General features: G+C 39.4%; 1 protein-coding gene across 8 annotated transcripts in view; it reads left to right on the forward strand.

Annotated features, from left to right (window-relative positions):
• The window catches only part of DOCK6 (dedicator of cytokinesis 6), a 157,053-nt gene that overhangs the window by 22,476 nt on the left and 120,154 nt on the right, over positions 1 to 14,423 (forward strand). For all 8 annotated transcript variants that reach the window (XM_026679586.2, XM_026679587.2, XM_026679588.2 and 5 more), the window contains exons 3-4: positions 7,744 to 7,919; positions 10,883 to 10,951. In XM_026679586.2, coding sequence (XP_026535371.2) covers positions 7,744 to 7,919; positions 10,883 to 10,951 — 245 coding nt within the window. The remainder of the gene's footprint in view (positions 1 to 7,743; positions 7,920 to 10,882; positions 10,952 to 14,423) is intronic.

Below are 14,423 nucleotides of genomic sequence, written 5' to 3' on the forward strand. Positions count from 1 at the left end.
ACTGTTTTCCAGTACCTGAGGGGCTGTAATAGAGAAGAGGGAATCCAAAGCACCAGAGGACACCAGTGGGTGGAAGCTTGTCAAAGAGACATCCAATCTAGAACTAAGCAGAAATTTTATGACAGTGAGAACAATTCATTAATGGAATAGCTTGCCTCCCAGAGTTGTGGGTGCTCTATTGTTGAATGTTTTCAAGAATAGACTGGACAACCATTTGATTGGGATGGTAGAAGGTCTCCTGTTGTGAACGGGTTGGACTAGAAGACCTTTAAGCCCTAGAAGATCTTCCAGCCCTATGATTCTGTGAGTATTTTCTATGGCCCTTAGAGCAGGGATCGCCAACCTTTTGGACCTCAGGGACCACCAAACTCATAATTTTAAATCCCACGGACCACTAATACGAATTTTGAATGACGGTGGCTTGCTGACGTTGATGGGAAAGAGAGAGATCCAATTTAACCTTGGAGGGCTAGCGGTGATGTTCTCTCTTCTCTCTCGCACACACACACATACACACACACACACACACACACACACGTGTCTCAAACATCCCCACCCCCTCCAAGGCAGCCACATTCCTAACCTGCTTTTCAACTCCATTCTCAGGGGGAGAGAGAAAGAGAAACTTTTGGCTTCATGCAAGGAAAGCAGCAGAAGCAGCAGAAGACTTTCTTTCTCTCCCCCAAACTCCGCCAGAAATGAGTCTTTGCCGGCACAACCTCTTGGAGCAGGAGGCCTTGAAGGGTCCCAAAGACTCATTCCTGGCACAGTTTTTGGGGAGAGAAAGACTTTTGCTGCTTTCCTTGCGTGCAGCCAAAAGCAGAAGAAGAAAGAAGTGGAAAGAAGCAAACCGGTGGCCAGGTGAGGCACATGGGGTGAGTGGGGCAAGTCTCCCCCTCCACCCTTTCCCCTTCCGCTTACTACCTCATGTTGTTCGCAATGCAAGCCTTGTGTTTCCGCAGGCCATGTGGGCGGCACAGCCTTATGTTCCCATGCAGCCTCGATTAATTGCTTTGGGGGGTGCTTTGGGGGTGACATTTCTTTGCAGACCACCAAAATTTTCTCGTGGACACTGGCCCACTGGTTGGTGACCACTGCCTTAGAGGCTTTCAATGTGGGCACTTCTGTCGAAGTTATTTAAACATTATTTGTCCATAAACATTTAGAGGGTTGGCAGAAAGGAATTTAGTAGGGAGCTAGGCAGTTTTTATGCCTCCTGTTAGGAATTGCTAGTCACCTAACAGTTGGGTTGGAAATATAAAAATCAGAATAGATATTTAATACTGTCTCTTTAAGGGGATGCTAAAATTGTAATTGGGTATGGTTCCTCAAATGGCCATAAGATGGAGCCAGAAACCTGGGTTGTTAGTTCTGTTGTTAGTTGTTAGATGTTCTGATGTTCCCTTTTTTTGGTTCCTGCATTTTCCCTATTGACTGTTGCTGATCGTCGTTCTTCTTGGATTTGATGTGAGTCTATTTACTGAACTGTTTATGATATTGGACTTTGTTATTTGGATTATCCCTGGACTGAAAACTGACTGCTTTAACCGTGAATGACTTGGACTGTTTGTTGGACTTTGCTTAACCGTTTACTGGAAGTAAAACCTACATTTTACTATTCAATGTATCTGTATGCTGGTTGTGTGTTATTCCTCACCACTCTCACTACGTCTCCCTGTGTGCACTCATTCTCCTAACGGGGAATTACCTCAACACTGGTTATGGGCCCAGGCCATACCAGGCTCAGATAACTGAGAGTTGGTGTGAATACACAGTACTGTATACAGACAGCTGTTTACTGTTTAATTGTAGGTTAATGTCCTGGTAAAGATGGCACAAGACCCATCAACAAGTTTATCACTGATAACCCAGTTGGATGGAACAAACTATGTTTCCTGGTCTATGAAGTGCAGTTTACTTCTGCATAGAGAAGGGTTATGGAATACAGTTCAAGATCCACTGGATGTAAATGCTTGAGATCTAGATAATGAGGACGATGGCAAGAAGTTAGCTGACTTTAAATGGAACAACAAACGAGCTCTTTGTATAATTGGACTAACACTGAGTGACCAGCAGCTAGTCCATATTGGTGGAGAAGAGTCTGCTGCTAGGTGTTGGGAGAATTTGAAGAGGATTTATGTTCGTGACAGTGTAGGTGCACACATACATCTTACACGTAAACTGTTTAGAGCACGTCTTCTGAAAGGTGGAGATAGGTTAGCTCATTTGAACTTTATGAAAAGAACTTTTCAAGAGCTACATGAAAAGGAACTGATATTTTCAGAGCTGCATCAAGTTTACATCATTCTTTCCTCATTGGATGAAAGTTATGATGATTACGTATCTTCACTGGAAGTCCTGACCAAAGATGAACTGACATTGACTGACATAACCGGAAGGTTGTTAGAAGAAGCAAGAAGTCGACTGGATAGGGACCAACTGGGGAAGGAACAACCACAAGAAGAGGATTTGTCTTCAACTACCTATACTGTTAGGAAATGTTTTTCTTGTGGGGCTAGGGGACATATAGCTAGATTCTGTAAGAAGGGCAAACGACAGAATACTGGTAATCACCAGAAGGCTAAGAAGAATGTTAATTTAGCTATGTCTAGCAATTCAACACTAAACCATGATTTGTGGGTAGTTGATAGTAGAGCATCACAGAAATAGAGAGAGGTTTGGAGCATCTCTAGAAATAGAGAAGTTTGTAACGATGTCCACGAATAGGCAACATGTATCATTGGCAAATGGATGGAAGATGAAAGCGTCTGATGAAGGTACTGCATATTGTTCATGTATAAATGAGCATTTATCTATGTTATATGTACCTAAACTGAAATTTAATTTGTTATCAGTAAGGGCTTTAGTTAATATTGGTTATGTAGTACCCTTTAGGGGAGATAACTGTATAATAGAGAAAGAGGGTAAAAGTGTTACTGCTACTTTAGAGAATGATTTATATGTTATACATGATGACCAATTGCAGATGGCTAACTCGGTTTATAACAATGTTAAGCCACATGACGAATGTATACATTTACTGCATAGACGTCTGGGGCACATTAATTTCAAAATTCTGAAACAAACTGTCGAATTGTCAGAGGGAGTAAAATTAAAACCCTGTAGCAAGTACTTAAATTGTAATGCCTGTAGTCAGGAGAAAGGTAAGGTTACTCCAGCAAACAGACTAAATGGGTTTAAGACCAAAGAACCTTTAGAGGTTGTGTTTGCTGACATAATTGGTCCTAAGAAACCCAGTTTGGAAGGTGCCTGCTATGTTTTGAGTATAGTGGACCATTACTCACGGCACGGTTTCTGCTATCTCATGAAAAACAAAACAGAAACATTCCAACATTTCTTTAATTGGCTAAGGTTTGCAGAAAGAAAGATGAGACATAGAGTAATTACTTTAGTTACTGATAATGGGACTGAGTTTGTTAACAATAGATTCCAAACTATGTTAAAATTGGCTGGTGTCGAGCATAAACGTTCTGCACCTTACAGACCACAACATAACTCGTTTGTAGAACGAAGAGGGCAAACATTACAAGCCATGGCTCGCACTATGTTATCTGATTCAGGTTTGCCTGAAACACTGTGGAGTGAGGCCATAATGTGTAGCAACCATGTGTTGAACAATGTAGTTAACACAACAACTGGTGAATTGCCATTCACTCATTGGCATGGCAGAAAGCCAAATTTAAGTTATCTACACAAATTTGGAGCTCCAGCATGGGTGCATATTCCCTCACAAGTAAGACTGAAAGGGCAATATAGAGCTAGAAAATTATTTTTCATAGGTTACGAGGCCAACCATAGATCGTTTAGATTCTGGGATCCAGGCACAGCTCATGTTTATTGTAGCGCTAGTGCTAAATTTCTTGAGCACGTTGGCTGGAATAAACTGGGATAGGAATCCAGCAATGATGTTATTATTGACACCAAAGTAGTCCCTAAAGATGAAATAAGTAAACCACGAATAGCCATTAAAGAGGAAGAACAGGCACAGGAGGAAGTAGGAGAACAGGCACAGGAGGAGGTAGGAGAACGGGAGCAGGTGGCACAGGTGAGTCCACCAGTAAGCCCTGTATTACCAAGACGTTCAACCCGAGTATCGCGACCACCTGATAGATATCAGGCTAGTGTTGTATGCCAAGTGAATACAATTCCAAATAACTATAATGAACTGAAACTGTATCCTGTAAGGATCAGGCTGCTTGGCAGGAAGCAATGGATAAGGAACTGAAATCCTTACAAAGGTTGGAGGTATACAAAAATGTTAAGTTACCATCTGGTAAACATGCCATAGGATGTAAGTGGATTTATAAACTTAAGACAGGTGTGGATGGGACTGTTACCCATAAAGCCAGGTTAGTAGCACAAGGGTTCAATCAGACAGCAAATGACTACGATGAAGTGTTTGCGCCTAGTCTGAAGGCTACTACATTACGAGCAGCATTAGTGTGGGCAGCTAAGGAGAAATACATTATAAATCATTTAGATGTAGAGACGGCATATCTGCATGCACCGTTGCAACACATTATATATTTAAGGAAACCTTTAGGTCTAAAAAATGATAATACAATTGATTGCTGGAGATTGAAAAAGAGTCTTTATGGCTTGAAGCAATCAGGATATGAGTGGAACCACTCCATTAAGGAATTAACTAAGATAGGTTTTGTAGCTGGCATGGCTGATCCATGTTTATTTAAAAAGGAAAGTGATGGTGTAGTTTCATTGTTGCTATTGTTTACTGATGACATAGCATTAATCACCCAAACTGAGCAAGAAGCTACTGAAATAATTTCACTGTTAGAAAAGAAATTTAAGATAAAACAGTTAGGTGAAATTAAACAATATCTTGGTTTAAAAATAGATAAAACTAGGGGAGGCTACAAAATCTCACAGGCAGATAAAATTAGCCAGTAACTAAAAACTTTTAAAATGGAACTTTGTAAGCCGGCTAAAACACCGCCGAGCCAGGAGTTTAGCCACAGTGATGTTCATAGTCCTGTTTTTGATGAAGATATTTATCAGTTCTTGATTGGTAGTTTATCTTATCTCAGTAATTGGTCAAGGCCAGATATAGCACACAGTGTTAACCAATTAGCTAGATTTAATGCTGAGCCAACTGAAAGGAACTGGCAAGCTGCTAAACGTGTGTTAAGATATCTGAAACAAACAATGCATTATGCATTATATTTGGAGCCTAAGGATGAACTAAGTTTAACTGCATATGCTGATGCAAGTTTCGCTACAGACGTTCCTACACGTAAATCTACATCAGGTACGGTGGTATTATTAGGAAGGGTCCTGATTGGATGGAGGTCTATTTGACAGAAACATCTAAGTTTATCAACAATGGAGGCTGAATTCTTATGTTTATTTCTATTATGTGCAGATTTAGTTTGTTATAAGCGACTATTGATTGACATGGGAATTGATGTAACAGATTCTATTGTTGTTTATGAAGACAACCAATCAGCAGTACAGATGGATTCCAATATCGCTGTAAAGACAAGATCAAAACACACAGATCTAAGATATTTAAATGTGAGACAATGTGTGCAAAATAAAATTATTAAACTGGAGTACTGCATGTCAGATAAAAACATTGCAGATCATTTTACAAAAGCTCAAGCTCTGTAAAGCATAAGGCTTGCTGTGAAGGATATGGACTTAAAGTGTAAGGTGTTATATATTGTCCTACCCAAAGGGGAGAAAGTTAGGAATTGCTAGTCACCTAACAGTTGGGTTGGAAATATATAAACCAGAATAGACATTTAATACAGTCTCTTTAAGGGAATGCTAAAATTGTAATTGGGTGTGGTTCCTCAAACGGCCATAAGATGGAGCCAGAAACCTGGGTTGTTAGTTCTGTTGTTGTTAGTTGCTAGTTGTTAGATGTTCTGATGTTTGCTGTTTTTGGTTCCTGCATTTTCCCTATTGACTGTCGCTGATTGTCGTTCTTCTTGGATTTGATGTGAGTCTATTTACTGAACTGTTTATGATATTAGACTTTGTTATTTGGATTATCCCTGGACTGAAAACTGATTGCTTTAACCGTGAATGACTTGGACTGTTTGTTGGACTTTGCTTAACCGTTTACTGGAAGTAAAACCTACATTTTACTATACAGTGTATCTGTATGCTGGTTGTGTATTATTCCTCACCACTCTCACTACGTCTCCCTGTGTGCACTCATTCTCCTAACGGGGAATTACCTTAACACCTCCTTCCTCCAGCTTTGTGCTCATGAGTCCATCCATAACTTCTGTAAATTTTTATAAAATGATCAGTTATTAGACCTGAATAATAGAATGCTTTGACCTGATATGGAATTGAAGAATGATTGCTGAATGTGGCATATGGTGCAGTATATGTAATATATGACTGTCATGTGAAAATAAACAGAATACTTAACACATAATTCAGCCTTTTGTAAGAAACAAGACAAGAATGGTGTATTTTGCTTATGTATATAGGTAAATTTACAAAAATGTTTATGGTGCCTTTAAGTATGTGTAACATGAACATGTAGATGATTTTGTGTTGCTAAAAATCAAAATGATACCTTGTACGGTGTATTGAGGAATATGCATTTGAATATGAAATAACAAGGTAACTGTTTGAAAAGGAAAAGAAAGGAAATAATTGCATGATATACACGTATATGGCCAAAAATGACATTTGAGGGATGGTTATTTCAGCTGAAGAGGGGGAGGGGTAGAGGATTTACACTCCATCTTTATTTTGTACAACTCAAGACAGCATACAAAATCCTCCCACCTCCTCTTTTTTCCCACAATAACAACGACCTTGTGAGGTTGTTTAGCTGATAAAGAGTTGCTCAGACAGAGTCACTGAGTCAGCTTTCATTTGGGTACTTAAGAAGAGAAAGAGTAAAGAAATGTGTGCTGAATGAAAGTGGAGAAAATATTAAACTACTGTATGTTGAAATAGTCTGATCTTATCTGGAAAATGAATGAGAATCAAATTATGAAAACAAGCACATGAAGGAGGAAATGAATGAGTTGAGAGAAAGGGAAAGGTTGAGAAAATCGTAGTTGGATAGAGTTTATTAGTTTCCTTAACAAAAGAGAAGTTATTTAAAGCAGGGATCCCCAACCTTTTCGACGCCGCGGCCCGGTTCCGGCGTCAACTGGGCGCCGCGGCCCGGTTCGGCGTTAGCTGGCGCCGCCATCTTTTGACGAAAATCACTTCCGTGACGCACGAAGTGATTTTTCGTCAAAAATGAGCGGCGTTAGTGCTGGTGAGCTTTTCGGTAGAAATGGCTTTCTACCCGAAAAGCTCACTGGCGCGCTGCGCCGCCATCTTTTTGATGAAAAATTGCTTTTTTACCAAAAAGATGGCGGCGCCAGCAACCAGCGGCCCGGTAAGGCTTGTTCCGCTGACCGGTGCACGGTCCGCGGACCGGCGGTTGGGGACCCCTGATTTAAAGAACAAAAGTCAGTGTCTGGCTATGGAGGAAGTAAGTCTTTATCTATGCTCAATCATTGAGATTCTTGACCCAATTGTGGTTGTAAGTGGAGGACTATGACATTGAAAAATTCTAAATAGGAGAAAAGCGATCAAGGATTCATCTTACCCTAATCACAACAAGTATGGCATAGGAGTGGTTCAGGACCTTCAGGTAATTTAAACGAATCAGCTGCATCTTGTGTTTCTTTTTACCTGTAACTTTCTCTGTTTTCTTTCTTTTCTTGTTACCCTGCCCTTCAGTTACCTCTGACAGAAGTGGTAGAGCCAATTGACTTTGAGAAATACCTTAGCACTCACTTGCCAGATGCTGAGCCAGGCCCACTTGGTGACCTGATTGAGTTTCCTAAAGATGACCTGGAAGTGTCCCATGAACCCCGGGATTGTCGGACCCTAGAACCTGGTGTCCCCGAGGATGGGTAAGTGGTATGATGGATAATTACTGAAATAGTTCTATCATACAGTTCCCCACTCCTTTTACCCCATAAGACACAAGGCTACAAGCATTACCAGCACAGGGAATTTGACAGCATGCTTGCATTTTCTGAACTAAAACTTTTTAATTTTGTGCTGTTGAGCACAAAAACATGTTAAAATGAAAATGGGCTTTAAAGAGGAAATCAGTAGTTAATTACAAAATATCCCTAAATGGCAATTGTATGCTGTTTGAGGCCTTTTGGATTGTATAAGTATGAAGAATACAACTACCAGATGTGTTACTACTGAGTATTACAAGATGATGTATTTAGACTTTTCCTAGAATGACCCATGGTTATTATTTTGTTATCTGTCTTTTCACATGAGAATAGCATAAAGATAGAAAATATGCCTGAGATATATTTGGTGTATTTCTGCATATTGAGTTGCAAGAATTTTCTAAAACGATCATCAGCATCCAAGAACCTGGCCGACTGTATTATTTTCTCTGTACTCAGCTTGCAAAACATGTAGTCAGGGGAGGAAAATATTTCTTTTTGAAGCAAAATACATAGGAAGAGGGGGTGGAATGAGATGTAAAATAACCCTTAACATAATTCCCAAATTATTTTGGAAGAAGTCAAAAATTACAGCTGGACTTTGTAATGAGTTTCAACTGGAAGCATAAAAATGAGGCACAGAATGCCAAATAAATGGGAACAGAAATAATCTTAAATTAGTACACTGTGTATATAATGCATTTGGATAATAAAGTCAAGGAAAATAACCAGTTATGGCTTCACTGAACCACATTACGTGCAGGTTAAAAATAATAAAAGTTTAAAATTCTATTTTTTGACTCTGGTTTAGCAGATTTGAAATAAGAGACAGTAGTTCACATGATGTGTATAGGAACATTAGGTTAAAATATTCCACAGTGTAGGATGCTATAGATGTCTATGGAGATTCTTAAGGTCAGTGATGGCTGCCCTTGACAACAGTCCTAGTTTCTCATGTGGTCCCTTGGGGAAAATTAATTGCCCACCCCTGCCCAAGATGGTTCCACACTCGTTCAGGTGACTCTGAAGACACAGCTTAACCCCAGGTGGTCCCAAGGACCTCTCAGAGTGTTAATGACTGTCTGACTGCAAGACTATAAATCCTTTCCATTCCTCACCAGTTAGTTAGAACTGAAGATCCTTCTTGGCTAAGAAGTGAAATGTCTTCAAGAAAAATAAAGAAATTCCTGCTGCTGTTTGAACAAAGCATCCTTTGGGACAATGCTAAAGACAATATCCGAAATTATTACTTAGATTGAAATCATTAGTGTTAAGGTCAGTGCATCCAAACATATTCAAAGTTCAACCATATTTCTGCCTGGCTTTTTAACATGCAGAAATATTTCGTTCAGTGATGTTGAGGAGATGCATTTAAAATTGAAAATAACTTTTAAATGCCATGTAGAAATGGCAATAATGTTTAGAAATTAGTGCTCACCTGTATCTAGTTAAATTCAGCATGAGCTTTCTGCTATCTCACCTGTCTAAATAGGCCAGGTGTCCCAACAATGCTGTCCCAGGTCTCTGGGAGAGGTGGTCAACTGGACAGAGAGCTGCCTGCCTTCACAAACACAAGGGAGGATCAGCTGCTGATAGGCAGTGGTGCTGACAGCAACAGATCACCTCTGATGAGGAACAGCTACCTCTCTACTGGATCTAAGGACTCTCCCACTCACAGTCCACTCACAAGGAACACCTGGAGTGGACTGATTAAGAGCCATGGGGAGTCAGTCTTTGCAAGGAACAATTTTTGTTTTGGATTACACTCCCTCAACTTTGACTCGTGCCTTTTCCTTGCTTCGAGGACTGCCATTTGCCTTGTGGACTGCTTTTGTCATTTGCTTTATTTACCTTCAGAAGTGCCTTTGCTTGTACCTTGTCTTTTCCTTGAGAGTGCCATTTGTGCAGGGTGCGATTCAAATTTTTTACGCCGTTTCTGTGGATGTGGCTTAGTTGGTGGGCGTGGCTTGGTGGTCATGTGACTGGGTGGACATGGCTTGGTGGTCATGTTATTGACTGGGCATGGCCAACTCAATATCACTCACATCGAGGCATGCATCTCTCGCCTGGCCTCTCATGACTGTGGGATGCTGCAACAGTCGTAAGTGTGAAAAATGGTCATAAGTCACTTTTTTCAGTGCCACTGTAACTTTGAATGGTCACTCCACACAAGCAAAGTACCAGCAAAGGAGGGGGAAAAAACTCCAGAGAAGTTCCTGAGACAGGAAGTCTAATCCTGCCAAGAACGTAATAAGGGTTAACGGAGAGGCAGTTTCTGTAAGCAACACCAGAATGTTTCCTTCCTGCCTTCCTTACAGGATTAGGCCAGTAATTTCTTCTAACAACTGGTTCTCTAAACTGCTTAGAATGTTAACAACCGGTTCTAGCAAATAGGTGCGAGCTGATAGAATCCCACCCCTGCATTTGTGTTATGCCTGGACTTTGCCTTGTGGATTTTCCTGGTAATATATGGGCTGTTGTTTGGGGGACTGAGGGTGGCTGCCTTCAGGGTATTGTGGAGTGGAGTCTTACTGGTAATTGGAGGGCTGTTTGTTGAACATTTCTTGAGGGAAATAAAGGACTCTCTAAAGGGCTGCCTTTAGAGAGTCCTTTATTTTGGGAAAGTTTCTGGCCAGGTACACAGTTCCTCCTTTGTGCATCCTGAAGCCAAGATGGTTGGGCTTGAAAATGTTAAGCAGTCCAAGCTGGCCTCCCTGAGACCAGACCTCCTCATTGCTTCTCAGAAATTTCATTTCCGTCTCCTGCGTTCTCCTTCCCAAATACACAGTGGTCCCCTACCCAACATTTCCATGGCAGCTGGCAGCAAGCTTGAAACGAAGATGCAGTCTGACATTAAACCTGCTTGTTGTTTTTACGAAGTATTTTTAGACATATTTCTTCTTTAGGAAACAAGATGCCCGGGTAAGAGATGCTGTCCAAGTCTACACAGAAGATTGGGTCATCGTCAAGAAGAAGTAAGTTTAGTAACATTTTTTATCATTTACAGTGTCTCCATTGTTGCAGTCTTTTTAAGAAACATTAAAAAGTGATTTTCTTGTATGTAATGGTGATAATGTAAGTTTTAAACACATGAAGCAGTTTACTCTTTTAGATCTGAGTTGGGAATACATGTATTTGTATTAACTTTTTAGTTGATTGACTATTTGATACATAGGAGTCACTATATTCAAAGCCATATTTATAGTTTTAACAATGATTCAGTAATGATTCTGTGAAATATGTCATGATTGTCAGCTAACCTTGATTTTTGTGAATCTTTGACATGGAGGTCACTGTATGGAAGAAGAGTACGCTTAGCTTCTATGTGAAATCGGTACATTTCCTTTTCCTGCAGCCCATGTTTTGCCTTATTAAATTGCTGAGTCCAGTAAGTCTTGTTGATTTCAGCATGTTTTGAATAAGATAGTGGACCATAGTATTCACGTAAAAGATTGTATATAATGGAATTCCGCCATTGTTGTCATCCATTGTTCTACTTTCAGAATGTACTGAATAAACTGAAGTCCCTTGGATTTATAGGGCTGCTCAACTTAGTGTGAATCTGGGAAGCATGCAACAGAAGCAAACAGAAAAATAATCATATAGTATTAAAAGAATAATATAAAATATAAAATGGTGATCAAACAGAATAATTAGACACCCAAAAGAAGATTTCATTCAACTTGACCTAAAAACCTGGGGAAATATTTTTCGCAATTACTTTTTCACTATAGTTTTGCAACAAACAGTTGAGCCAGTATAACAGGATAATGTCTATTCATGGGAGAAAAATATTTACTTTGGATATTGTGGGTAATATGGTAATCAAAGAATGTAAGAAATTGTTACTTTCCATTTGATTATACAGGTAAGATATTTTATGCCTTGAACAAACTATATATTTTTGAACATGTGCCTAGGCATTCTGTCTCTGTGACCCGTTTAACTTTGTTGTCAGCATCACAATTTCATGGTTTAAAACTGTTCCCCATCAGTAACATGGTTGACAAATCTGTTGTCTTTCACAGGGCCATGTACAAGCAAAGGTGGCAAGTTGTTGGGGCTACATGTGGTTGTTTTGGCCCACTGGCTCTTGATAGTGCTTAGTATAAGAAATGTAGGTTATTCTATTCAGCATTTCCTTCCTCCTAAATGTAAATAACTGAGGACTGCTTATAGTTTGAGAAATATTGAATAGGAAATCAATAGATATTTCTGAAGAGACATCTGGGGAAATGGGCCAGGCATTTTTGATATGTTTGTAGTGTGTTTACAGTTCATAGTCTTGAAAAGGCTACCACAGTACTGTTTGTCCAGATATATCAGGCATATGATTGCAAAAGATATGCTTCCATATCTCTTTATTAAATTTCCTACCTTTGGCTGGCAGAAAATACTTCAAATATGCATTCTTTAAAGTATCTGTTTATAAATCTCAGAGCAGTTTCTACAGAAATGTAGCGTAACAGTTGAAACTCTCTGAATTCTGTAACTGATCAATGTAGAATGTTGAGAACCATGCCAGGTTCGCACTCTCCCCTCCCTTTAAAAAAAAATCAAAACTACATTATCTTTCTCCATTCAGCTTAAATTTACATGCTTGTCTCACTGCCTAATCTCTGTATAAGGCCCTGCCTCTACTCCCCAATCAAGAAAGTATGGACTTTTGAGACAATGGCATTTCAAAAGGAACCTTTTATTGAAATGGAGTGATTGCAAGACAAAAGCAAAGCAGGGTCTGAGTTCCCCCCAGGCAATTCCGTTAGGATAAAGTGGTTAGAAACCCCTCCCCTCAGTCGCTTGTTGAATGAGCCAATTCACAGGTGCGAAGATGTTGTGGAAACGGCCGTCCTGAGAAAGAGATAAGGGTTCCCATAAATTCCCATGTGCTTCTTCTGTTCCGAACTGAGAGAAAACAGATGGCCCTCCCCCTTGCACATTCCCCAAGGTAAATCAAAGCACAGGGCAGAATAGGTGACAGGGTAAAAGATATAAACTAGGGAAATGACAGGATACATAGGAAACAGGATGAGAGCAATAAATGAGTAAAAGAATCCGGGGTTTCCTCCCCACATGAGTGGCAGTATCATGATCGGGATAGCAGTTCTTGGCAGTTCCTGATTTCCAGAAACTTATGATGGCATAGAAGGCAGACTTTGACGTAGAAAGCCAGATGATATCTTGAGTGTAATTTAAGAAAGATGATAATGAAGGAGTGGTAGAAAGAGAGAGAAGTTTGTTTTGGTTCCACCAAAACTTGGCCAATAAAGTATTCTATTCTATTCTATTCTATTCTATTCTATTCTATTCTATTCTATTCTATTCTATTCTATTCTATTCTATTCTATTCTCACTATATATATATATTCCCCAAGAAAATGTAGTCATGCTTTTGAACGAAATTTATCCAGAGTCTTTTGGAATAAGATGGCTAATCATCATCATCATCATCAGACAAAAATGTCAAACCCAGTCTGAACATTTGGCTGACACGACGATGATGATGGTAATAATAATCCACTGACAATCCAAACTGCCGACTTTGCAATGACAAAGTTGAAACTGTTTCACATTTGATATTGAATGCAGCAAAATTGCACAAAGACACGACCGAGTTGCTGAATAATCCACTGGTCATTATGTAAAAAATACGACTTATCTGTATCCAAAAAGTCATGGGAACATAAAGTGGAAAAAGTTATCTAAAATGAGAAGGTAAAGAACTTGTGGGACTTTCGAATACAGATGGATCGTCATTTGGAACACAACATGCCAGATATCATAGTTGTCAAAAACCAAAATGTACAATTTATTGATATTGCAGTACCAGGAGACACCAGAGTCGAAAAAAAAGAACTGGAAAAAATCACGAAATATTGCAACCTGGCCATCGAAACTATGCGATTATGGATGAAACATGTAACAGTGTCATTGGGGCACTTGGTACCATGTCCAAGAATTTTATAAAATACATCAAGAAATTGCAGCTTCCTCAATAACAACAGTGGAACTGCAAAAAACTGCGCTACTCCGAACACTGTACGTCTTAAGAAAATACTTGGTTGATACCTAGGACGCTGGCAGCAACCCATACCAACCATCAGAGCCAGTCAATGATATTTGTGATACATTTTTAAATGTTCAGTTGATTGAGTTTCATGTTTAATGAATAAAAGAGATAATAATAAATAATATCTATGAAAAATATGAAAAAACCCAGTTTTATTCTAAGTGAGAGTGATGTAGTGCCAGTGTTTCGTGTTAGAGAAATAATTTCATTTTAGAGAAAGCAGAACTTTTAAGAAATTGTATGGTTCACTCAGATATTCATAGAAAGATGAATTAATCTAGGCATTTAATGAGATTGTCTTCAAATCTTTTCTGCATTCATGCTATCAATAGTTTTCCAACAGGAGTAACATCATTGTTTTTTCTGCCTTTGTTTAG

Source organism: Notechis scutatus, chromosome 2 (assembly GCF_049901735.1).
Source record: "Notechis scutatus isolate UNSWTSFEM ecotype Mainland chromosome 2, rNotScu1.2, whole genome shotgun sequence".
Taxonomy (NCBI): Eukaryota; Metazoa; Chordata; class Lepidosauria; order Squamata; family Elapidae; genus Notechis; species Notechis scutatus.